General features: G+C 42.4%; 2 protein-coding genes across 4 annotated transcripts in view; one reads left to right on the top strand and one right to left on the bottom strand.

Annotated features, from left to right (window-relative positions):
• Nucleotides 1-8,114, bottom strand: part of greb1l (GREB1 like retinoic acid receptor coactivator) — a 58,514-nt gene extending 50,400 nt beyond the window's left edge. For both annotated transcript variants that reach the window (XM_061840433.1, XM_061840431.1), the window contains exons 1-2: nt 7,979-8,114; nt 5,599-5,737 (exon numbers count right to left, since the gene is read on the bottom strand). The gene's annotated coding sequence lies outside the window, so the exon portion shown is untranslated. The remainder of the gene's footprint in view (nt 1-5,598; nt 5,738-7,978) is intronic.
• rock1 (Rho-associated, coiled-coil containing protein kinase 1) overlaps nt 8,065-24,915 on the top strand; it is a 39,830-nt gene continuing 22,979 nt past the window's right edge. The window contains exons 1-2 of one of the 2 annotated variants that reach the window (XM_061840439.1): nt 8,065-8,903; nt 23,141-23,222. In XM_061840439.1, coding sequence (XP_061696423.1) covers nt 8,811-8,903; nt 23,141-23,222 — 175 coding nt within the window. In that variant the 5' untranslated portion in view covers nt 8,065-8,810. The remainder of the gene's footprint in view (nt 8,904-23,140; nt 23,223-24,915) is intronic. The other variant, XM_061840440.1, reaches the window with a different exon arrangement.

The raw sequence follows: 24,915 nt of genomic DNA, 5'->3' as shown, positions 1-24,915 counted from the left end.
CCGTCCTCATCCTCCCCTTCGGACCTTATCGGCGCCTCGCCTCTGCGTTCACACTTCAACGGACAACCTTGGACACTCGGCGCGGCACAGCGGCCGATATCGCCGGAAACGAAATCTCACGACTATCCCGTTGAATTCCTGGCTCTGTATGAGGGGAAAATGGAGACACCGGGAACTTCGAGCAACGGGGTCTGTTCGGCATACTCCCGCAGCGTCGGGACACGAGGAACGCAGTGTTCTTTGCGTTCCTGACCTCTGGTTAAAAGTTTACAACCGTGTTGATCCAGGTGGAAAACATCTCACGCATCGGTCGTGACATGCTCTACTAAACCATAAAGCAAACGTCGATGCTTGACGATTAATGGACTACGTTGCAAGACTGTTAGCGTGGTTATATATTTTTTTTCAAGTTATCAATACCCAACAAATATGGCTCCTTGTATGCATGACATGTATTGGCAAACAAAAACAAAAAAATACTGTATTGTAGTGTACTAACAGCAATATTTCTACCAATAACCAATTTCCATAATCTACTTTTCGATCGTGCTTCAGTGATCAATTTTTTCCCCACTTCACCAAATATGATTATCTCACCGATTAATCAAAGTCTAATGTGTACTTTTGAATACCCACTCCAGGTTTTTAAATATGGTTTCCTACCCGATAAAAAACCCGATGTCCTCAAGTGTGCCGACAACCCACTAAGACACAGGTGTCAAACTCGAGGCCCGGGGGCCAGATCTGGACCGTCACATAATTTTGTGTGGCCCGCGAAAGCAAATCATGTGTGCCAACTTCTGTGATTCTTGCTAAAGTCTGTACCAAAATTTCAAATTTCATGTATAAATATGAGGAGCTGGGCGGAACGGTGGTTCAGGCCTCACAGTTCTGAGGACCTGGGTTCGATCCCAGCCCCGCCTCTGTGGAGTTTACACGTTCCCCCCGCGCCGGCGTGGGTTTTCTCCGGGCACTCCCGTTTCCTCCCACATCCCGAAAACCTGCAACATTAATTGTACACTCTAAATTGCCCCTAGTTGTGATTGTGAGTGCGGCTGTTTGTCTCGATGTGCCCGGCGATTAGCTGGCAACCAGTTCAGGTTGTACCCCGCCACCTGCCCGTTGACATCTGAGATAGGCTCCAGCACTCCCCCGCGACCCTAGTGAGGATAAGCGGCTAAGAAAATGGATAAAAAACACGAGAAACAATGGTGCTAATCCCGCTGGCTAGCCTTTGTACCATCTGCAGTGATGGTTAGCGCAGCACCAAGTGCCTCTAAAAGAGGAACATCTGCCCGCCCGATTCGAGCTTGTTTTGTCATCTAATGATCAGCGAGGGTGTTTGGAGTAATAGATTTGGCCTGTATGGACCAATATGCAAAAAAAAAAAAAAAAAAAAAATGTCTCTGCCAGAGAAAATAAAATCCCCCAGCGATGCAGAAGCTCCCTCGCTTCTCCCAGGAGTGAGGGGTTATCCATCCCTCCGCCTGGCTTTTTGTTATGATACCAAATACACATCGCAGTGATCCGTTGCACGCTGCCGTGTCACAACAGACAAAACAAATTGCGTGGCGTTTGCGGGACGCCGGCGTGTTCTTGTAAATACGAGCCGGAGGATAATAATAAAGGGGAAAATAAACGCGGCGGTTCCCTCGGAGACAATAACCGAGGGCAAGAACGGGTGTCGCAGAGTCATTTCGGGCTTTTCCTGGGAGAATTATCAAACCGGCGTGAATTGGAGTCTTGCTAAAAAAAAAAACAAAAAAAAGAGAACAATAATGAGGGGGCTCGTTAGTGGAATAAAAAAATATGGACGGGACAAGAGTGGGCGACCGGTGGATATTCGTTGTTGGAAATAATATTTGAACAGAAGGTCATACCCCAATGTTCTTAGGGGGCAGCATCTTCATCTTCCGACAATGCCGGGAAGGGTCTGAACCAGAACTTTGGGTATTTCGGAATAAAAAAAATATATATATATATGATTGTGCCCAATTGTGGGAGACACAGACTGTAACACTTGGCCGTTCATCCCGTTTCATCTTTTGACTCAAATGCACGATCTATTATATTCTATGCACGATCTATAAAAAAAAAAAAAAAAAAAAAAACAATCAAACAGGCCTTGTCTCATTTCAGCTCATCTATGCAAGTACGTAGACTCGATTTACGCCTCATGTTTTAAAAATGAACACTTAAGACCATGGGTCGAGGCCCACCTGACCCCCCCCCCCCAGCGCCGCCCCCGCCCATACTACACAGTTAATAGAGATGTCTCCTTCAAGGCTAAAGAGACAAAAGCTGCTACGGTGAGCGATTTCACGGGGACCCTTACTTATCTCTGGCCAGATTAAGTCCCAATTGTTTGCCGGGAACAAAGACGGCCACTGAGGCAGTGAGGAAACCCCCCACCCGCCCACCAGATGGTCAGCGTTCAGAGCCCCTGACAACCCTCCAGTCCTTGTCCTCGATGACGGCACGCTCCCGGTGTAGATAGGCCACCCAACAAACGTTTTCGTCGGCCCTCCTACAAGCGTGCGCTCGCATGATAGCGCTAACCTTCATCGAAGCACTTCACCCCCGAGTCTCTCCCTTGAGGAGGTTTTTCCTCTTACAGTTTTTGGGTGGGGGGAGGATCATTTCAAAGGGTAATTGAATCAGTTCATGTGACATTTTTTAGGCCAGGTTTCAGTTCTTAGTCTTAGTAGTCACCGTTGGAACTTTAAACAATGCCAATGCAAAAAAAAAAAAAAAAAAAAAAACATCTAGATATACCGTCGTGTTCGGTGGGTGTGATTCCAACTTTTGAAGACATAACATGGTTGTCATCATCCTGTGAGCACATTTACGCTCCTGAAGTATTCACAAAGGACAGACGGGAGGAGGAGGAGGGAGAAGTGGGGGAGGCCGGGACCACGAGAGGAATGCAACCTTTAGGACACGGGCCACGAGGAATGGCAAGATTAGGCTCGGGTGAAGACGGACTGGTTTGCCTGTAATTACAATGACACACCATCTCCCCCTCGCTCGCTCTTATCTGATACGCCTTTATCTGAGTCGCCGAAGCCCGTTTCAACGCCAAAGCCTCCGAGGCCCGGCCGCAAATCAAGACATTCGAGACGCGCGGGTGTCAAACTCAAGGCCCGCCGGCAACGTGCGGCTATGTCAAGTTGAGGATCTTTTCGCTGCTATTACTGCGTTACGGTGGACCCTGGTTCTGTCTGATGGAGACATCGAAAAGAAAACTAATTAAAACTTATTAAAATATGTTTTTGTTTTTAAAACGGTGTATATATTATGACACACAAAAAATGCAAGCATACAAACGTAAGGGCATAACTGAGCATTTGGAGTGTAGATGTGGCGTTTAGAGTACAGCACAAAAAGGCAGGAAGTCACGCAGCTTTGAAGGCGTTTGTTGGAAATGACACGCAAACGACAACAGTGCAGAAGAGCGAGGGGCTCCCGTGTTGACTTCTTGACTAATTTTATCGTCGATTTTATTGTGGTTCGTGGAGGTCGGCCAGTGTTGTCTTTGGGTGTTTCCTCAACACCCCTCGCAGCGCCTGTCAGTCGCTTTTGATAGCCTTGGCCGACCTGTTCGTTGTCGGTCTCTCGGCACGCCGGCAGTTTCTTTGCGTTTCAGGACATTCCAGAGTGTCACACTGGGGATGCCCCGATGTTTGTGCAATCGCGCTGGTCGATTTTCCCTTTTGTCTCCGTTTCAAAATGGTTCACTTTTCTCTTACGGACAACTTTCTGGTCTTCGTGTTTGCTTAACAGCAAATGCATTCTCACAGATGAAACCCAAAGCCAAAAAATCAAGCGCTATCTAATGTTTAATCGTTCAACCGATGCACCTTTCCGACCCGTCAATCACTCGTACAATAATAGCCAATCAAATAGCCGCATTTTCTTAACCCCTGGCTTGACACGCCCCTCCCGCCGTATTGTCCCACAAGCAATGCTGGTTGACAGTAGCGTGCGCTTGGAAAAGTTAATGTTATAAAGAAAATGGTCCTCAGTTGCGCTTGGGGAACGTGCAATTCTGATGAAAGATTTCATTTTCCAAAGCCTAAAACACAGACGACCAAGTGTCTACGACGGATTAAGGCTCGCAAAGGAGCGCACGTACAACTAAACGTGGACAATATCAACGAACGCAAGGCTGTATGTTCGAAGGTAAGTGAGGGAGAAGTATCTCCTCTGAGTTTGATTGAATTATTATCAGTTCTTTATACATCGCAGGAGAACAACTTTCACTTTGTTAGTGTATCACTGACCTGCTGAATGAAGTGCGTCATGTTTTATGCCGAAGAATCGGGTTAGTGATACATAAATGCGCCATGTCATGCAAGAGAAATGTCTATATGGCTATTTGTATCGCATCGGTCTTTTAAGACACAGCACTGGGTTGGATTACGACCGAAGTTAAATGAATACACCCACTCACTTCTAAAGACTCCAATGATATTACTCGTGATCCTTCCAAGTAAAAAGTACTCGCCCTGCTTTACATGCGCAGTACGATTCCACCATTTTATCCCGTTGGATTTCAATATGAAGTTTGTGAGGCGTCAAACCTTTTCGCACCGATCGCCAACGTTTCGCCGCATCTCTGACATTGCGTCCTGCTCCGTCCAAAATCTTAATTCCGTGTACATATCCTTGCGTGAAATAGTTGAGACCTCTCTCGGGAACTCTCTTGGGCAAGTCTGACGCATTTGGCAAAAAACATACCCCAATATTATCTGGAATACGCGATAGAGAATCCGCTTCAAACATGTTCTGTTCAATCGCAATTTTAAAAGCTTGTGGGACGTGGCTAAGGGGGCGGAGCTTAAGGTCGCCATCGGTAGCTGAGATGTCACAGGCCACACAAACTGTGCTACATCTCTCGAGCGGGGGGGGTGTGATCACAATGCCTTGCTCAAGGGCACCCCAACAGTTAAACCCTGAATCCTTGCAAATGAGTTACTGCCTTGAATTAATGCAACATTTTAGGAGAATCTGCAAAAAAACAGGAGAGGTGAAGCCCGGAGGCACCTTGGACTGGTCACCGATCCACCGCAGAACATTTATCGCAAGCATAACGAGCAATTATAGTCGCATTCACTTACAATTTAGTTTTAAATTAATCCAACATGCACGTTTTGAGGATGCGGGAGGAGCACAAAGCAAGGCCGAGATTCGAACCTCGAATCCCCGAACTGCGAAGGAGCCCTCAGTTAACACCAACGCATTCGTTTGGCAAATTTGGCAGAGCTCCGCCATGACACTGGTGTGACACTAGAAATAACGTCTTGATTAATTGGAGGACGGGGGAGGGGGTGTAGCTTTTGCAACAACAACAAAACCCCTGCAGCAGATATAACAAACTCTGTTGGGTAAAAAAAATGATAATCCCGAAACCAAATCTTCGCGATGTATTTAATAGTCATGCAAGAGCTACCAGTTGAAGTCAAACTTTGCAAGCATATGTTCGCCTACAACCGGAAGCGCGACAATTCAAGCCCCCGGTTTAAACGGGACAAGTTGCGCCGGAACGAACACGCGACGGGCGGGGGCGGGTTTGCGCGTGTATTCGCGCGTGCTTACCTTGCGCCACGCGACGATGCACCGGCGTCGGGGGGCTCCTCTCCGCGTCGTGTCGGCTGCGGGCGAGTTCAGTTCCTGCCGCCGGTGGACCCAGCTGATCGGCAGGGAGGGCTGGTGACGTCATCAACCCACTGTGTGGCTGCAACAGGGCAGAGATCGGACAATGACTTTTGTGTGTGTGTGTGACCGACTTTAATCAACAAAAAAGCACGTGCACGTGATTACACATGTGCATTAATATGATATTTGCATTTTACACGTGATGTATTTTATGACGTCTTCAAAGTGCGCGCGTCAAAACGACGCGTACAAAGAATTTCCAGAGTATGGTAAATAAATGTTGCGCTACACCTCCCTCTAGTGGTCAAAACACGTAGTTTCGAAGTATCAAGAGAAAAAATATTAACGTGAATAAAGGTGTAATATTACAAGCGAAACTTTTAATATTCTCAGGGGAAAAAATGCAAAGAAAGAGTCAGCGTGTCAAGTGTTGGGGAACAAATCCATAATGTTACAATAAAAAAAGTGGTAATAAGAGTCAATTCCTAAAACTGTATGAGGAGGGTAAAATTTTAATTTCATGAGAATGAGATAAAAATCTTACAGGAAAAATATGGGACATACTTTAAGATGTAATGTTATGAGGCAAAGTTGTAGCGATAATACAATTTTAATATTACGAGAGTATAGTCCTCATGAGAATTGCCGTTACATTTTAGAAGACAAAATAATAATCAATCCATCCATTTTCTTTGTTCCTTATCCTCACGAGGGTAGCGCGGAGTGCTGGAGCCTATCCCAGCTGTCAACGTGCAGGAGGAGGGGTACACCCTGAACTGGTCGCCAGCCAATCGCAGGGCACATCAAGACAAACAGCCGCACTCACAATCACACCGATGGGCAATTGACCCCTCCGTACAGGGCACTTAACCACGCCTCCTGAAGTGACGTCACGCCACGTGCGCTGACGTAAGACAAACAGTAAAAATGGCAAATACAATACAATACATTCTGAACTGAGACAGACTCCATGCTTCTGATTTCATTCAAATCAACGATATATTATAGATTCTAAACACAATAAATTCTTAACTGAGAGAGACGCCATGCTTCTGATTTCATTCAATCATTCACACGGAGCAATGTTATGCTAGCGGAGAACGTCTCATTCATTTATACAAGACGTGTATTAAAAATCAAATATAGGGCAAATCTTCGTGCAAACACCGTCTGGTTAAGCTTCGGCCGCGAGCCAGCAAGAAACCGACACGTTTGTGCAGTCCGATCATCGCTAAATATCGCTCAACAAAGAATAAGTGTCAATCGTTCACACGCAGCAGTGTTATGCTAGCGAAGAACGTCGAATTCATTTATACGAGACATGTATTGAAAATCAAATATAGGGCATACCTTCGTGCAAACATGTGTTCCGGTTGATATTAGATGGATTTAGTTGATGATGCGGTCTTCCACAAAGTTTGACCCATCGAAGGCATTTTTCGTACTGGGTCTTCGGTTTTGGAAAGGGTACGAATCGAACTCCACCAACTAGCCTTTCAGGATACCTGTCGTCACTATTACAAAGTCCGTGACTACACCTCTTAACCATATTTTTTGTTAAATAACCCAAATACGCGATAAAACGCTAACTAAACCTATACTGGATCATGCAATGTTGTCTGAGAAAATGGCGGGAGGAAAATCGGGCTTTGGTCTATGCAGATCTCTGGCCTGATTGGTCAGTGACACGGATTGCGCAATATCCACGGAGGGGTCAATTTAGAGTGTCTAATTCATGTTGCATGTTTTGGGGGATGTGGGAGGAAATGGGAGTGCCCGGAGAAAACCCACACAGGCACGGGAAGAACATGCAAACTCCACACAGGCGGGGCCGGGATCGAACCTGGGTCCTCAGAACTGTGAGGCCAACACGTTACCAGCTGATCCACCGCAATAATACAAGAAAAAAATGGAACGTGAGAATAGCTATAATGACTTCTAATATTATGCGATGAACAAAAAAAAAGTCACATGAACAGCTGAAATCAACAAGAAAAAAAAAATCGTCCTCAAGTTTGTCCACAACTTCAACATTTTTGTAATGACCAAGTACGCTTGCGTCAAATTTCGATCATTGCATCTTTGCATTGTATTGTATAGTCTCCCAAATGCTCAGGGCTCTGGGATAGTTGCCCCCTTCTCCCACCCTGATCGACGCCCCTGCCTGCACGTGATTCTGCTACCAATCAGCCACAAAGGGGTGTCAAGACATGTGCAAAATTAAAAAGATATATCTGCTCATACGTCATTCATGTTCTTTTTTTTTTGTGATCAGGAAGTCCCTGCTTGTCATCCCCCCCAACAAACAGCAAAATGTCACCTGGTGAATGCAGCAAGCATGGGAACAGCAGCCCGCGTGTGACGCATGCGCACCACTCGACGTTTTTGAAGCGGCTCCTCTTCGGAGTGTTTGAACAGGAAGGCGGACATGTTGGACAGCCTGTGGGACCGAATCGGGGCATCGTCCGCTGCTTCCCCCCCACAACGGCGACCGAAAACGCATCCGAATCCAAGCGCGTACGCGACCCGCATCGGACTGCTCACGTCGTTGACAGTCGGTGACGGCCCTGGCGGAAGGATTTAGTTTTTTTTCCCCCCCTTCAAAGACTCGCTCGAATTTTGGAAAGAAGCAGAAGTTTCCCTCCCACTTCTTCTTTTGAGCTGTCACGTTAGTTTTTGTCGCCCTCTCTTGCGCGTACTTGGCACGGACATGGGAACAGGCCCGGACTAACTCAGTTTATGTTTTAATTGCAATTTTTGTTTTGTTTTGTTTTGTTCGGATGCACCGACGTTTGAAGCCCTGAGCTGCGGGCATCCTGCGGAGGCTGACTAATCTTTGACCGTCGCGTCGCCCCTGAAAGTTGTTTGTCAGCCGCATTCGGAGGGGGACGACACCGTACCATATAAAAGATGTGGCTTTTGTACATCCAGAGGAACCTCAAACGTTTTATCGCTTGTTCAGACTCGAGGAGAACGATGTATTGGCTTTAAAACTTTCCACCAAGAAGGAAAAAAACCCAAACTAACAATCGGCTAGCTAGCTAGCTAGCGAGCTACCGCTAGCGGCTAACGCTAGCTAGCCGTTCCGTTGCCTCCCTTTTTTTGTTCCCATCAAAAAGCAAGACACCGGGGGTCTTAAATTAACGCCGAAAATGTCTTCTGGAGAAAGTATGGAGGCTCGGTTTGGAAAAATCGACGCTATGCTGAAGGACCCCAAGTCAGAGATAAACACGGATTGTCTTCTGGTAAGTTTGTAGCCTGTTAGCTAGCTGAGTAGCAGAGCGAAGCAGCCATTCGGGTTTCACCTCAAAATTCTTATCCAACAAATCTCCTTGCCTCTTGACGCAAAGATGTCATTGATTTGCTTCGTGTCTTGTATTTATGACAGTTTCGTGCTTTACACCGACATTTTTATTTGATTCTATCGAAACCAGACGTTAGTTGGAACGTTTGGTCGCGGTTATGAGCAAATGTTTTTTTTTTTTTTTTAAACTTTGGAATAAAATTCTCCGTTCAGTCAATGGAAAGAATGTGTTGACAGGGGAAATGGTAGATACAATACAGACTAAGCACGTCAGGTATCGTGACGCAGACATACACATATAGACTGCTTTGAACAACAAATCATAGCGGTCTGTGATGTCATGATTAGAACGCCTAAGTGGCTTTGACATGTGGGTGGCGAGGATTGCTATTGAGTCTCCATATACATGACATACTTTTCCAACCACTTTTTTAAGCTCCTTTTGCACAAATCAAATGAGATACAATACAAAATGAATTAACCATTAATAAATTTAACTAGAATTGCATGGTTGTAGTTGACCACAACGCATACCTCATTGGATTGACATCAGTGCTTCATACTTTTCTTCAGGCACTACAGACAATTGATAGTTGGTGTCCATACATTTTTAATTAGTTCATCTCAGTTATCTTATCATATTGTTACATAATTGATCCTGCCATTGGTTCTTACTGTTTTATTTGCATATTTATTGCTGACGTTGTAAATTCAGTTGCACTCATAGGTTGGTATTCGGTAATATCATTACAGAAACTTCTTGTATGTGATGATTTTACATTTTTGTTCAATTTTGAAGGACAGTCAGTGAGGGGAAAAAAAGATTTATTCTTAAGAAGAGGCAATTACTGCTGTGTTCTGGGCATGAATTGCTTGGATGTTCCTGAGCTTGGTTTATTTTTATGTCGGGCACCTTGTTGGGCAGCTAAGGGGTCAGCATGGATTTCAGTCAAGGCAGATGGCTTTGCAATGGACAACAATACACTGATTTACTTCCATAATTAGCTTTTCATTCAAGTCTTTTTTTCCCCCCATATTAACTGTTTTTTTTCATACAAATATTAACCTGTGCTTTTGCGTTTGTTAGTAATTGACAATGCCACATAGCCCACAAACTGGCTTGTATACATATTCATCTTAAGTCCTTGCGTTTGGAATGGAACTCGGCAAACCAAGGATCATCTATAGACCGCTTGTGTAGAACTGAATACAGGGGGTCTTGATTCACAATGGAGGGCCGTTACTATGATGGCAATCTACTCCTAAATTTGTACGTAAGTGGAAACCAGTGCTAACGTGGTAGTGCAATTGCCTATGGCACTATATGTATGAAAAACATGGAAAGCAATCCAATGAGATAGAGATAGATAACTGAGTAAAGGCTCATGTGGCCCACGTTGACATATTCTTATACGACAGTATAGTCTATCACTAATGCAATAGCAAAGTGAGAAACATTTTGGCCATAAACGAGCAAATGAAAATTAAGTACGGCGATATTTGAGCAAGTCAATCCTCCCACCTCTGATGGGACAATGTAATTTTTGGGGAATATTGTTGAAGTGATCAATTGGGAATGTAAACGCGTGCACAGCCTTGATTGATAAAGTGTTGCATATATCATCTGTTACGTACCTTGTAAAATACATCAATCAATAATTATGAGAAATCAATCACTGGACTTGAGATCGGCTTCTGCCAATAGATGGAAATTAGTTAATAATGGCATAATAGAATTTGAGCAATTTTGATTTCAAAATTAAAATCAAATTAATAGTCCTTCACGTTAATCAACACAAAAGAAGTACCTAAGTTTCAAAAAGGTTGGTGACCCCACTGTTATAGGTGTTGCACAGATGTGACAGTCCCGCCCCCAATATGTAATGTATTGCTATAGTTATATCATGTATAACTAGGAATGGGAATTGTGGACTAGAGGTACTTATATAAAATGTTTTCATGCATGATTGAGATTTGAGCTTGAGACTTGAGGTTGGTTAGTGTTCACACCTGAGTTTCAAGCTGTTGGCTCGTTTGGTGCGCACCAGCGTTCGCTTGACACCTTTCACATTTGACCAAGCAAATGGCACATAAACAGCTTTGAACTTGTTGCTCACTACAAGAAGCTGTTGTGGTTCTGTAATCTTCTAAGTATTATATTCCCATTGACTCATTTCACCCGCTTAGGCTATTTGATCAATGGGCGTATTTAGGCCTAGAGCCCAAAAAGAAAGGGCAGGTGGCCCGGCCTTTATTAATAACCACTTTCACACTACATTCCAGTAAATCGGCATAACGTCAGAGGCGTGACTTTTATGCCTGTTCCTCATGACACAGAATTTACCAAAGTGGGACACTGGCGCATCCACTCATTAACAATTCAAAGTACGGCTTTATCAGCTCAACAGTGCCGATTGCTCAAACCTAAGGGGGTGTGGATAGCGAGTATTGGATGTTAAACTTAACACTGGCGCTGTGTTCTGCCATTGCGATACTGCGGCAACAAATGTCCCAAGGCTCATAATCCTGGCATGGTCCTTTATGCACAGAGCAGCGAAATAGGGGAAAAGGTATTGAAACTGCCGGATAAGATGGCCAGCGTGAAGAACCTTTTTTAGGTAGTACAAGAGCCATTACAGTGGATGGTTGATACCTGCATGGAAGGGTATCCAGGACAGAGGTGTTAAGTTTAGTACACAACTCTGTTGTCGCTGTACTAACAATTATTTTATATTAAACCAGATGCTGGTACACATCTAATTAAGAGGGGCGTCCTCGGTTTACGATAGAATACCGCACCGTGGGAAAAGTTTGTCTTACTTTAGTTCAAAAGGCTGAAAGAAGACCCCATTCGGGGGATAGTCCAGGAGTACTTTGGAACTGATCGTATCTAATTGGAACCTAAGTCCAAAGATTGAAATGTCCAGAAGTATTGAATACGGAGGCCCTTGGTTTATGACGGCGTTCCATTCCAACGGTGGCGACATGACCCATATTTGTACGATTCAAGTCGGAATACGCCATAATCACAGAGGCCACCAACCTTTTTGAATTTAACTGTTTCTTTTGGCTAATGATTACTTCAACGGCCTACAACTTTAATAAACACTTCTGAAATTTGCTTAAATTACCTTAAATAACAAGTTAGTCATAATGATATTCATTGATGTTGTGATGTGAGTTGTAGACATTGTTTGAAAGAAAGTAGTTGTGTGTGTGTGTTAGAGAGGAAAATGAGTGTCAACATGCATTTGTTGTTAATGCACTATAACTATTTCTATAAATCGCCGTTCCGTACTTACACATAATACTAATTAGAATTAGATTATTGTGATTATTACGTAATTCTACTATATGTACATTTCTACAGCCTTCCTAGCAAGTTCCAATGTGCCACTACAGGTGGCAACGTCACTGGGTCATATGCGAGATTGGCTGTTGCAGGTCTGACGTGGTATTTTTAGGGGATTTTTATGGAAAGCATGTCTAATGAAACGTGGAATACAAGAGGTACTTGGTCTACAACTGTTCCAACATCCACCATATGTATGCTTCAAAGTTACGTACGTCGCGAGATGTACTGTTTAGTTTTTTTTTTTTATCTGTGGACGTCAAGTCTGTCGTACCAATCTCCTGTAATTATGACTACAACGTTAGCATAGTCTAATGAGTATGCACATTCCGAGTTGGGTACAAATTCAGGTTACGTCGCCGCTGTAGAAATGGACCCCCGAGGTGTCTTACTGTAGCTCGTAGCCTCTTGCAAATAAAAGCCACTTAGTCTCCGTGACCTCCCATCCTGTTGCAGACAGAGCCAATTAAAGTCACCTAAAAGTGCTCGCGCACTGCATTTTTAATGGGCCAAAGCTGCGGGGACTGCTCCCGCTGGCAGCCCTGCACACAAGCTTGTTGTTCCTCTACCCCCCCCCCCCCCCCGCTCTTTTTCTTTTTCACCCCCTCACCGCAATCTGCCTTGATCGATGAATGGAGGCCTTTTGCAGAGCCGCCGTGCGACTCCACCCACCGTTTAATAAAATTCCATCCTAATCAAATAACCTCTTGTCTTCGGACCGACTCCCCGAGTTTCCCCAGAGTGTCCCAAAAGCTATTCCGCTGCACGCCCGCCGATGGTTTGAGACAAGGCAGGCTGCTCTGAGGTAGCAGGGTGTGTGCTCGAGCTCACTTAGCCATAAACCAAAATTATGTGCACTGAAGACTCATGTTTCTGAATGCAGTAGCGAAACAGGACGTTGGGCTCATAAAGCAGCCAGTCGTGCAAGGTTATGAGTAAAAGGTTCCACTGGTAAATTCAATGCAGGCCTGTTAGAATACACTTTTTCTACTTTGTGTGTCTTTGTTGTAGCCTAGCACTCTTGTGGTTTTACTTTCCACAAAGGCACCAGGTAGTCGTTTGTCTCGGCCTATCGAGACGTGTCTGTGTTCCTACATTGTCAGCCTTTATCTTCTAACCCCCTAAATAAATCCTGCGTGGATGGAAGAGGGCCTTATCTGGATGCCCCCCCCCCCCCCCCCCCCCGCCTGTCCCACCTCCTCTCCTCAATCACGTTCCAGGCAACGTCCTAAAAGAGGGATCGCGGTGGACAGAATTCCTGACATTGTGATGTGGAAGCTCCCTGACATTTGGGGTCTGATCATTGTCCCCTTGTTGCCTTTGTAAACAGCTGATCGCTCGCAAAGCGAATGCTAGGTCTTTGTATATTAGTTGTGATGGTTAAAATGAATTGTTACAAAATACTGATCCCAAGAGTAATCGGGTACTTCCTCTATGATACAGTACCAATTTAGGGGGTCTTCATTTTGCGGTGGCGCTACATATAACGCGCAGTGAATTAGTTTGCCCAGTGATTGTAAGCCTACTTGGTCACTCGTCAGAGAAGGAACACTCGTTTGCCACCAGTAATATGACTAAAATTAAAACCAAATCTGTGTTTTTCATACAAATATATACTATAATTATAAGTTTACAACTGCGTTAGTATAGGTTAGTGACAGACTGTGGTAAGATCAGACAAATACAGATTACATCGTTTCTGTTGGAATGTATTTTAAGTATCCCTCGGACAACCAAGTTCAGATATCAGTTTTCCCGCGTCCGACTAGAAAAAAAAAATGGGCAAGTTAACTATTCATTGTGATGTAAATCTCGGTATTCTTTTTGTAGTGTCAACACAGCCACGTTTCCTACTCACTGCTCCCCGTCTTTGGTGCTCTCTTTTGAGGTTGCAGACTACTTCTTATTAACTTGTCATGTTTAATATCTATTGCCCATGTTTTGTTTTTCCTCCCATTTTCTCCCCTATACAGTTACTTACTGTATGTAGATTAGTGGTACAGCACATTCCGCCTTGGATACTAATTGAGTTCATGTTGCTGCCGTAGGAATGGAACTTTGTCGTAAAATAAAGACCCTACAGTGGAGCTACTGCAATATGTACACAGGTTCAGTAGTTTTTGAGGGCAATTTGTCAAGAAACGTGCGCATGAATTGAAGGGTGGATATGTCAATGCGCATAGTCCCTATTTTTGCAGACTACAATTTTCAGTCTTTTGATGTAAATGGTAACTCAAGCCCTTTTTAACGGGATATTTTCACATTTTTATTTTCTGGAAAATGCCAGGTGAAAATGGGCAAGTGTTACGGTTTATGTTGAACCGACAAGTATATGCCTTTGGCGGTAGTACGGTCACAGTCGAGCGACGCATGGCTGGTGGGATGAGCTGTGATTTTTAAAACCGAACACACTGGTCTCCCACTCTTTTTTTTTTTTTTTTTTTTTTTAAAGCAATTGTCGCTGTCTTAGACACCAGACGCCGCAGATGTCATTCAACTATCTAGCTACTTTCACTCTACCCTCAGGACAAATTAGTACTTCAGGGAAGATGTTTTGCCCGTCCATGTTTTTAAGATGTTATTATTTTCAACAGTCCCCACTGTTTGAAAATGTTAGCAATTTCAGGATATAAAAATGCAGTTGGGGAAAAAAATGTTAGAAAAAACAGGTGTTTTTCCAAATGTTTGGAAGTGGTACTTTTTGGGTGTGGTATGTTTATCTTTCGGAAGATGAGAACATTATCTCTGCCATGGACGTCATGTTTTTGTTGCAGTTTTTGTATTTTTTAACTTGATTGTGCAAAAAAAAAAAATCTAAAATGCTTTTGCAGGTGTGGGTTGGGGAGGGACGGATTTTGCAGATTTTGTTAACAATACACAAGATATTCCTTTCTAAATTATGACAACATTCAGACGTATGCCTGAGGTGTCTGTCTTTCGTGCTAATTGAAGCGCTACGTATCAGAACTGGTTTTGCATGTACCTAATTTAAGGGATTTACATTGACTTTATGGCATCCCCTGTGCTTTGGACTCCAGAGACTACATCTACATGTCAGGGCTGGATGTTCTTGTTTGTCGAGCGAGTCATAAAAATGAGTTAGCCTATGTATGTGTCTCAGACTGCAGAAGAGTGGCACGACGCTGTAAGTATAAAGCATTGAGTAGGAAACCTCTACCACATCCTTTGCAGGATTATGAAAAAAAAAAAAAAAAAAAGAAAATCGGGTTGTCTCAGTGTTCATTCTGAAGAGTAGTATGCACATAAGACGCAATATTCTTTTGGAATGTGACAAACTGTCAGCTAGCGTGTGTGTGTTTTCATTAAAAATAAATAAATACAATCATTGTAAATGCTCCCAATTCTTAGTCAGATGCCAACACAAAGTTTTTTGGGGTTTTTGTTTTGCCCTGTATGGATAGGGTAACACAGTTCTTTGTGTTCATGCAAACAGTACAGAGTGACCTAATTGCAGATCTAAGTTTAGCTCGTGCAGCATTTGTTAGATGAACAATTCATCTGGTCCACTCTCCTAGCTAAATGTGTAGTTCTTATGCCCCATTTTCACTTCAGGTTCACTCCTGTCTGTTGTGAACCGCACCCCTCAGCTGTTCAGGCCTGGGAAAAAAAACAATTGGCGGAGCTATTTGTAGCTTTGCAGTCCCTTAACTGACCGATGATGTGTAGGAATGCATACTGAAATTATAGAGGCTCTTCATAATGAAACCATTCTTCTTGACTTATCCACTGAACTCAGGTGGGACGAAATATATATTTTTTTCTCGGCAGGATTATGCAAAACAGCTACAACGTAACGTTTATTAGTTGTATCACAGCTGCATTAAGCTAAAATTGTTTCCAATACTTTTGTTGTTGTTGTGATTATGCACATACTCCAGATTTTTCCCAGTTAACCTTGTATTCAGCACTTTTTGTTGGGTAAAATGCAAAAATTTCACCAAATTAGCAGTTGTTTTCAGATGATTTTGTTAGTTATTAGAATTGCACAAAAAATGGCACAAAGCATGTATTTTTTGCTGGGGTGAGCTCAGGAACAGTACGAGGCTCCCACCTTTTGCTCGAATGCCGAGCTCGGTCAGTGAAAACGCACGCGGGCCATTCACTGTTGGAGTACCTAATTTATATTTTGACGGCCAAACGATTATGACAGTGATTCTCTCTGGCTGGGAACTCGTAAGGAAACGACGTGCCCTCGTTTTTGCCACCTCTAGGTGGACTGTCACTTCTGTTTATCCACTGGAGTTTTAAGATATGCAGTCTTTCTAGGCAAGCAGGATTTCCTGTCAGTTGTTGTTATGTACATTATAAGCGCGTTAATCAACTTTGGCAATTTTTCGATGTAACACTTTACATCAATGGCAAGGAAGTGTGGTAATTTTATTTTATTTTTTTTTTTTTTTACGTTTTGGACTGGCTTCACGTGTTTGCTAGATCTCGTGTTTCCACAAGACAGTCTGCACAATGGCTCACATGTGGAAAGCATATTGTCTTGAAGAGGTGGCAAAAAAGGAAGTGACAAGTCGGGCCCGCATGCTTCACGCTGGCATGCAACGGGGATGATGTGGCTGAGTTCTCCCATGGAAAAGTTACGCTTGCACTTAAATGTCTGGAAAAGAGCTTGCGTTGCCTGCGAATTCCTCTCTCTGAAAGCTTAAAAGAAATAATTACCATATGTAATGTCAACCGCTTAATGCTGTGTGCCGCGCTGATATTTGCATTTTTTCGAGCTGGCTTTATTACCACTCCCTCACATTTTCACGTTTCGTGTAACATCATCCACACATTCAGTCGGCTTAAAGATGGCACAAGGGCGGAACACCACGTTTGTGCTGCTAGTTCTTGGTTTGTTTTTGTAGAGCTCCCCCTTCTCAAACGACTGTGGCTACTGCTCAATGCTGGTAGCTCCAAAATAAGCTTTTGCTGATTGATGAGTTAAATTTCACTGTGATGTGGCACACTTGCCCACAGAGCTCAAGTGTTTTTCAAACAAATATTTTCTATAAAATTGACTTTAATACTGAATGAGGGAAGGTTCCAAATAGCATACGTTAGGGCTGGGCGATCTGGCAAAAAAAAATGTTATCTTTTTTAAGCCATCCATTTTGAAAACTGAAGAAGCTAGAGCAGGGGTGTCAAACTACTTTTTGTCACGGGTCACATTTTAGTTGCGGTTCCCTCAGAAGGCCAGAGTAACTGAAACCACATTTAATTACCGTCATATTATTACATAATCATGAACAATTTTCAAAGTCAGAAGTACAATATTTTTTTAGTCGGTGAGAATTTGAAATTTTGTTACAGATTTTAGAAGGAACCATGGCAGTTTCTGCTCATAATTTACTTTCGCAAGCAACATAAATGATGTGCTGGATCATATTTGGCCCCTGGGCTTTAAGTTTGAGACCTGAGTTAAAGATTTTCAAGATTTTACTTACACCTTTTGCTAGCAACACTCTTCGTTAATATTTTAAACAGTAACTGCAACATTGTATTAGTACACTCAACAAATAATGGCAATAAAACCAATAGCAAAATATAAGACCAATTTTCACTCAACAGTGCAAAAAATGTAGAAAAATATTATGCACTAGTGAACTTGTTTGAAGTCCCGAGTATTTTTGGAGGTGTACAAGAAAAAACTCAGGGGAAAATGTAAACACCTTGGATTGTAAACTATCATTCTCCAGTTATGATCCTACTACATACCTTGGATAGCATTATTGCTAATTTAATTGTGTATTGTCTTTAATAATTTTACATCTTAGTTAGGTTGCCATTTTACAACCCACCTGAATAATGACACAATGGATTGATTCTTCAGTGTGGTGGGCTCAACATTAGCAGTGGCTAATTGCTAATGCTACATCTTCTGGCAGCAGTGAGTGATGGACCTTGGTGACTGTGCTCGCTTTTTTATGCTTTCCAGCAAATCATTTTGGTGGTACTTCTCTAAATGTGTACAGAGTGTTGCCCGTTTTTGGATGTACCAACAGTCCTTGCACATCAGCTAGTTAAATAGCATCGCTCCGCATAGCTTTGGAGACATCGCTACACAACCGACGACAGGGGTTCACGGAGCTGAGCGGCCGTCTCCGTCGCTGGGTCGTAGCTGGGGTGAGGCTGGGTTGACGACGACAAGGCGTACTCTGTGGCGGACGGGGAGTCTCGATTTCGCGACAATCAACATTAAATCGAAACGAAACCCAGATTGCAACCTAAAGGATCAAATCGTGATGTTCTTGACAAAGCCCAGCCCATGAAATTCCGGTTATGTTGGCATTGTAAAAACTGAATTGCATTGAAAACGTGGTACCCACTGTATGTAGTCCTTATATAATCATGCTAACAGTATTCCCACCTGAACATTTTGAACCTTTGAGCGTTTATGTTGCCACTCCCGTTTTGTGGCTAGCCAATAAATAACTCCTTATCAGGCTTCTATCGAGCCTAATAACCACCAATCATTCATTGTGAGTGTTTTGTGCTGGCAAAAAAGGATCATACAACTTCACTGTCAACATTTGTACAGAGATTTAACACAGTGGTATTGCAAAATTGACACATCAGACACACATTTGATGAGGACCCTGCACTATGTTCAACACTTTTGAGTGTTAATCAATGAATGTTTATGAATCGCAATTGCAATATCAATCAAAATATTGTAGTTTTTATTTTTTCCATAATCACTCAGCCCTAATATCAGTGTTTTTACTGCATCTCTTGTACTAAACTACCGAAAAGTGCAAAATCTGTTTCTAGAATATCAGAAATTAATATCTTGGCATAGCTCTCAGGCGGGAAAGCATGGCCAGACTTTCTGTAATTGTCAGCGTCACTGCACAGAAAATGCATATGGGACTCACATTCCCGGTAGTATCCATGTTCCGTTCTTGTCCAATAAACCCAAGTTTTCTGTGATTTTGAGCCTCTGCAGCAGTGGCGATTGCATCGTTTTAGGTCACTTGTTTACTCACTGTAGATTGTTACAGCGTTCACACGTACCCCGAGGCTACATAAACTGACACGATTCAACAGTAGGTTACTTCAAACTGTCAGTATCCTCAGTACTGCGAAAGTCATAGTTTGTTGATGCGAATGGCCTCCAGGATATACTCATTATATGGTTTTGTTGTTTGGGCTACCGTTTCTGGGCCTTTTTTTTTTTTATGTGAAACCAAAATTCCCTTAGCTTAGCTTCCTCATCATTCACCATCAAGTTGACTAAGCATTATTAAATTCATACACCATGTTAGCGCGAGGTCTGGTAGATATGTCAGAGAGCTTACATCATTTATTTTGTGTTAAAATAAGTATGACTTCAACTGAAATCCTGAGCTGACAAAAACCCGTTCTTTAAAATAATAATTAATTCTAGCTAGACTGGCCTTACCTAAGGATCTAGTGGCAGACTGAACCATCGCTGCTAGCACACCCACTCTTTAATTGACACTTGAAATGCTTCAGATTTAACGTTTTTTTTTTTTTTTTGCTTACATTTCTTGAATGTACATAACTCCACCCGCAATACCTGCTTCTTTAGTCAAGTTGTGTTGCAGTGGCCCGCTTCTGATTTTGTTTGTTTTTTCCTTCATTTGTTCTCCCTCTGGACCACATGCACAGGCCAATGCTCTTTTCCGTCGCAACATTTAAGCGCTGGTGCGGAGTGAAAACAAGCCTCGCTTGTATGTGACTTTACTCAACGGGATGGACTCCCCTGTGCGGCTGCTTTTCCTTCTTCTCCTCCTTCTCCCCTTCTTTTACTTTTTTTTCGTTGAGAACTTGTTTGGCCACATACCTAAAATAGCTTCTCTGACATGTACAGTCCTGTTATGGAATGTTACTGCGGCTGTCCAGAGTTCTCTGCGGCAGGAAGTTATGCAAACATACTCTGCTGAGCATAGAGCCTTGTGATTAGGGTCCTGAAGGACTTGGTTCTCCACTAGCCCCCACCCACCCCCACCCCATTCCCCCCCCCCTTTTTTTTTTGGTGCAGACTGGCAAAATACCTTATAGCCTACAACAAGACATCCTTTTATCCTTTGGGTTATAGAATGTCTTTCATGGTTATACGGCACAACACTAACAACAATAGCAGAGTTATGGCATTATTAGAATCATCATCATTCAAATCATGCAAAATGAAAACAGCACATGATCCAATGACATATATATGATCAGACATATGGTGCATTAAGTATTACGGCATGGGTATGACGGTATACAAAATGTCTTCTGACTTGTACACCAGAATCAGATTTAATGGCCAAATATGTAACAACATAAGGAATTTTTCTCTGGCAGTCAGCTGTTTTCTGATTGATAATGTGGCTAAACATGGCAATTCAAGACTTTTTGAACGCAGAGAATATTCATCAATGGACAATTCAGTACGTCTACTTTAAGGCTATTGCTTTTCACTTGCCCGAATACAAAACTAAAGTGAAAAAGACCCACAAAAACAAGCAGCAAGTGAAGGCTCGGCAAAGCTTCTTGCACCTGAAAATAGAAATACTGTACTCTTGTTTAATTCCTGAATTGTAATTTTATGAACCATCTTGAATTAAAGATGTAACTCTGCAATATAATCTCATGTGACGATGGTCATTGGATTTTAAATTATTTGTGGGTCCTATTAAAAGAACAACTGTTTTTTTCCCATATACATTAAGAGCTGACTAAGTTGCTTGGTTTCTTCCCGATGAGGAAAAACCTTTGCTCTCATTTTGTACCTTTTCCCTGCCTGGCCCCCCCTCAGCTTTCAGACGACCTGGAGAGGGTTTGCTTGTTTTGTTTCCTGGTGTGGGGGGGGGTATGGTCGTGATCTGCGTTGAGCTCCAAGCAGCAGCAGCTACAGCATTATTCAAGTGGTTTCCTTGTTTTGTCTGAGCTCCTGATTCACCATGTGGCATCGCTGAAGCAATCTCGCAGTGTTTAAAAATGGTATAAGTAATAAGATGGGGAAATAACTTTGGAAATGTATGCCTTTTCACGAACACATTAGTGCTTAGACTGATTGGATGGCTGACCAGCGTGAACCGCTTGAGTCTTTGTATGGCTATCTTGTTTCAGTCATTCTGGATTATGGCAGATTAGACTAAATACCGCCGCTGACATTTATGTTCATGCCTTATCTGAGACAGGATTATGTGACTGTCGCAAAAAAATAAATAAATAAAATCCTCTCTGTCAGAATCTGCTCAATTTTTGCAACCTAATGGTATTCAGGAAATGATGAGGTGGGAGTAGCTGCTCTACTTTTGCTACGTGTATCATCCCCTTGCATTGTCACATCCACAGCGGGACTGAGTTGTGAAGCACCACCCTGATCCCTCAGTCATCAAAAAGTACTCAGTTGCTTCACATGGTTTAATTAGAAACTCAGTGACCACAGCGAAAATGGAGGCCTCCCAGTTCCCTGAAATCCAGAAGTCACTTTTTTTTAATCCAGATCTATTGAAGGTTTTTAATAGCAACCTAGCTATTTTTTCCCAGCAAGTCTATGTCAGGGAATTTCGCAATCCCAGGCCAGCGGTGCAAAGTTTAACACAGTGCACTAATTCACACCGGACTCTGGTGCTGAGTAGTCATTTAATAATGTCATGTTTTATTGTGGAAATGTGCGTTCTCAGTCGGGATAATGAAAGGCACGCATTTTATATATGCATTATATATATTTTTTGTGCTGTCCAACTCCAAACCTGAGTATTTCGACCCCAAAATAGAATGGGAGAAGGTGCCGTTTTTACTCGTGAAATCGTACATTCATGAAATTTAATATGGTATTAACCTAATAAGAAACCCATCTATGTACTGTATTTTCTCCACTATAAGGCGCACCTTCAATGAATGGCCTATTTTCAAACTTTTTTCACATATAAGGCGCATAGAATTTACACTCCAGTAGAGGCTGGGGTTACATTATGCATCCATTTAGATGGAGCTGCACTAAAGGCTCAATATTGATCCATATATAAGGTGCACCGGATTATAAGGCGCACCGTTGGCTTTTGAGAAAATTAAAGGCTTTTAGGTGTGCCTTATAGTGCAGAAAATACGACACATAACTGTCAGTCAATACTGAGCAGTGTATGACAGCTGTACATGAATAATAAATATGATACTCTACTGGAATATATAAACAGAATTGAATGTGGCCACCACTAAATCTGGTCTGCAGTGTTGTAGCAAAAAAAAATAAAAATAAAAAAAATAGCAGGTATCCATATATAGTGTATATAAACATTGAGAATGAAATGAACAGCATTGGAGTGTCAACTATACATATACATGAACTGGTCCATGGTGTAAAAAAGGGGTTTGGAACAACTGTTGTTTTCATGGATGTAATACTCCATGGCAGTGATTCCCAAGCTTTAATGTGCCAAGGCACATATCTTACATTTGGAAAATCTCATGGCACACCAACACACATAAATGTCACAAGAGGTGGACACACAAGTCAAATATACACTTTCTGTGTTTATTTACTGTTACCATAGACAGATGATCAAAGATACATTATTTGTTGTAAATATATATTTTCACGAATTAAGTGAAAATTGGTCATTTCCAGGAGCACACCAAGAAGAGCTCTCATGGCACACTGGTTGGGAATCACTGCTTGATGCAGTTTCAAATAACAGATAATGACATGTAACTGACCAGTGTGTATGTTTGTCAGGCACACAACACGTTTAAGCAAGCTTTTAATGTTCCGCTTTTGACCTCTTCCCCCGTCACGTCCCGTCATGTCATGCTAACTCTCCTCTACCCCCCCCCTCCCCCCAAAAAAAAACCCACAGGACGGCCTGGATGCACTGGTGTACGACCTGGACTTTCCTGCCCTGAGGAAAAACAAGAGCATTGACAACTTCTTGAATAGATGTGAGTAGTCTCTCATCTCGCATCCATTGACACATTAGAGGCCCCGCCTCTACATGTATGATGTGTTTCATCCCAAGAAAAAAAGGCTGTTTTGGGGTCACTGCCTCGTTGCAAGGCTGGACACAATAGGTGTCTGCCGCTTAGTGCCCCCAACAAAGGAGCTTTCATAAATGGTTGGTGACCCACATGATGCCTATCTCAGTATTTTATTTAATTTTAGTGCAATCTTTGCACTGAGAACCCAAGCAATAAATATTTTAATAAGTACCATCCTTGGGTAAACTACTTAATTCTTGGCATCTTTTCAATATTATTTTTTTCATAATATTACTATTTCTTTTGGAATATTGGAAATTGTTCCCTTCATTGTTTTCCTTTCTTCCCCCTCATTGAGGTGCACCACAATTTGTCCCATCTTCCACAATTTACAGTACTGTTTAGTGTAAAAGTTTTATCTATTAGGTAATAGAGGAAATTGGAACCCCAAAGAATATATGATGATTGGTGTGATGAGTGGGCAAATGTTATCTGGGGTTTCTAATCCAGTTTTAATGCAGTAGTCTGATACCGCAAGTGTCTGATCTGAGCATTACGCATCTGCTTCAGACTTGACTTCCCCACAAAGTCAACTTTTTTTAAATAACTTTATTGGCTGTCAGATATTTACAGTTCTACGTAAAAAGACACATGAGAAGGTGAAAAATAATCATGCTTTTGTATTCAAATATACTGGGTACGTTGTAGACGTGGAGGAAATGTCTTTTGCAGAACCGATCAATAACGTCATTGATCAGATCGCAGGATTATCGACCAATCAGCATAAAAATCTCAATATCAAATGATACTGATATCACTGATCAAATTGGTGTAAAGTCTACAAAATTTTTGGAAGATTGGTATATGGGGATGCACACATCCATCCATCCATTTTCTGAGTCCTTATCCTCACTTGGGTTGCGGGAGTGCTGGAGCCTATTGCAGCTACCTTCTGGCAGGAGGTGGCGTTCACCAAACCCGAAAATAACAATGTGCGCGACGTAACCAGCTAACCCATCCACGAGGCGTTTTGTTTTCGTCTATTTGAACGCCCCCCGAAAAAACCCGGAAACGACATAACGTGCGCGGCGCAACCAGCACACTTTTGTTATTCTGTATAACGCAGCCTCTGTACACAGTCCCGGTAGTAACTGTGGTTTTTCTTATGGAGTACTACCGTATTAACCCCCAATCATGGCTTCAAAGAAGGCAACTTGCTTATTTTAAGTTATTCTGCATTTTTGTTAATAAAAAAAGTTTACAAGGCTGGGGGCCGAGTCGCTACACATACGGCAATGCACTTCCCAGCCCAGGGCACCCTTAAAATATAGAAATAGATAAATGAAAAATATATATATTTTGCAATTTATTTTATTATATAAAGTATTTAAACTATACATGTATTTTTACTATGCAGTTTATTATCAGGAAAAGCTTTAAAAATACTTTAAAAAGCCCATTTTTTTTAGGCTTTGGAAAGCATTATTTCTTTTTCACTTCATTGTAATGGGAAACATTGATTCGTTTTTTTGAACAAATCACTTCTCGAACCTTTTTCTGGAACGGATTGTGGTCGAGAACCGAGGCATCAATGTACCATTTTTTTTTCTAACAGTGATGAAGCTGTTCAAGTCAATTCCAAACATATAGTTGGCCT

This window comes from Syngnathoides biaculeatus, chromosome 13 (assembly GCF_019802595.1).
Source record: "Syngnathoides biaculeatus isolate LvHL_M chromosome 13, ASM1980259v1, whole genome shotgun sequence".
Classification (NCBI taxonomy): domain Eukaryota; kingdom Metazoa; phylum Chordata; class Actinopteri; order Syngnathiformes; family Syngnathidae; genus Syngnathoides; species Syngnathoides biaculeatus.
This window is presented reverse-complemented; position numbering and strand designations above follow the sequence as displayed.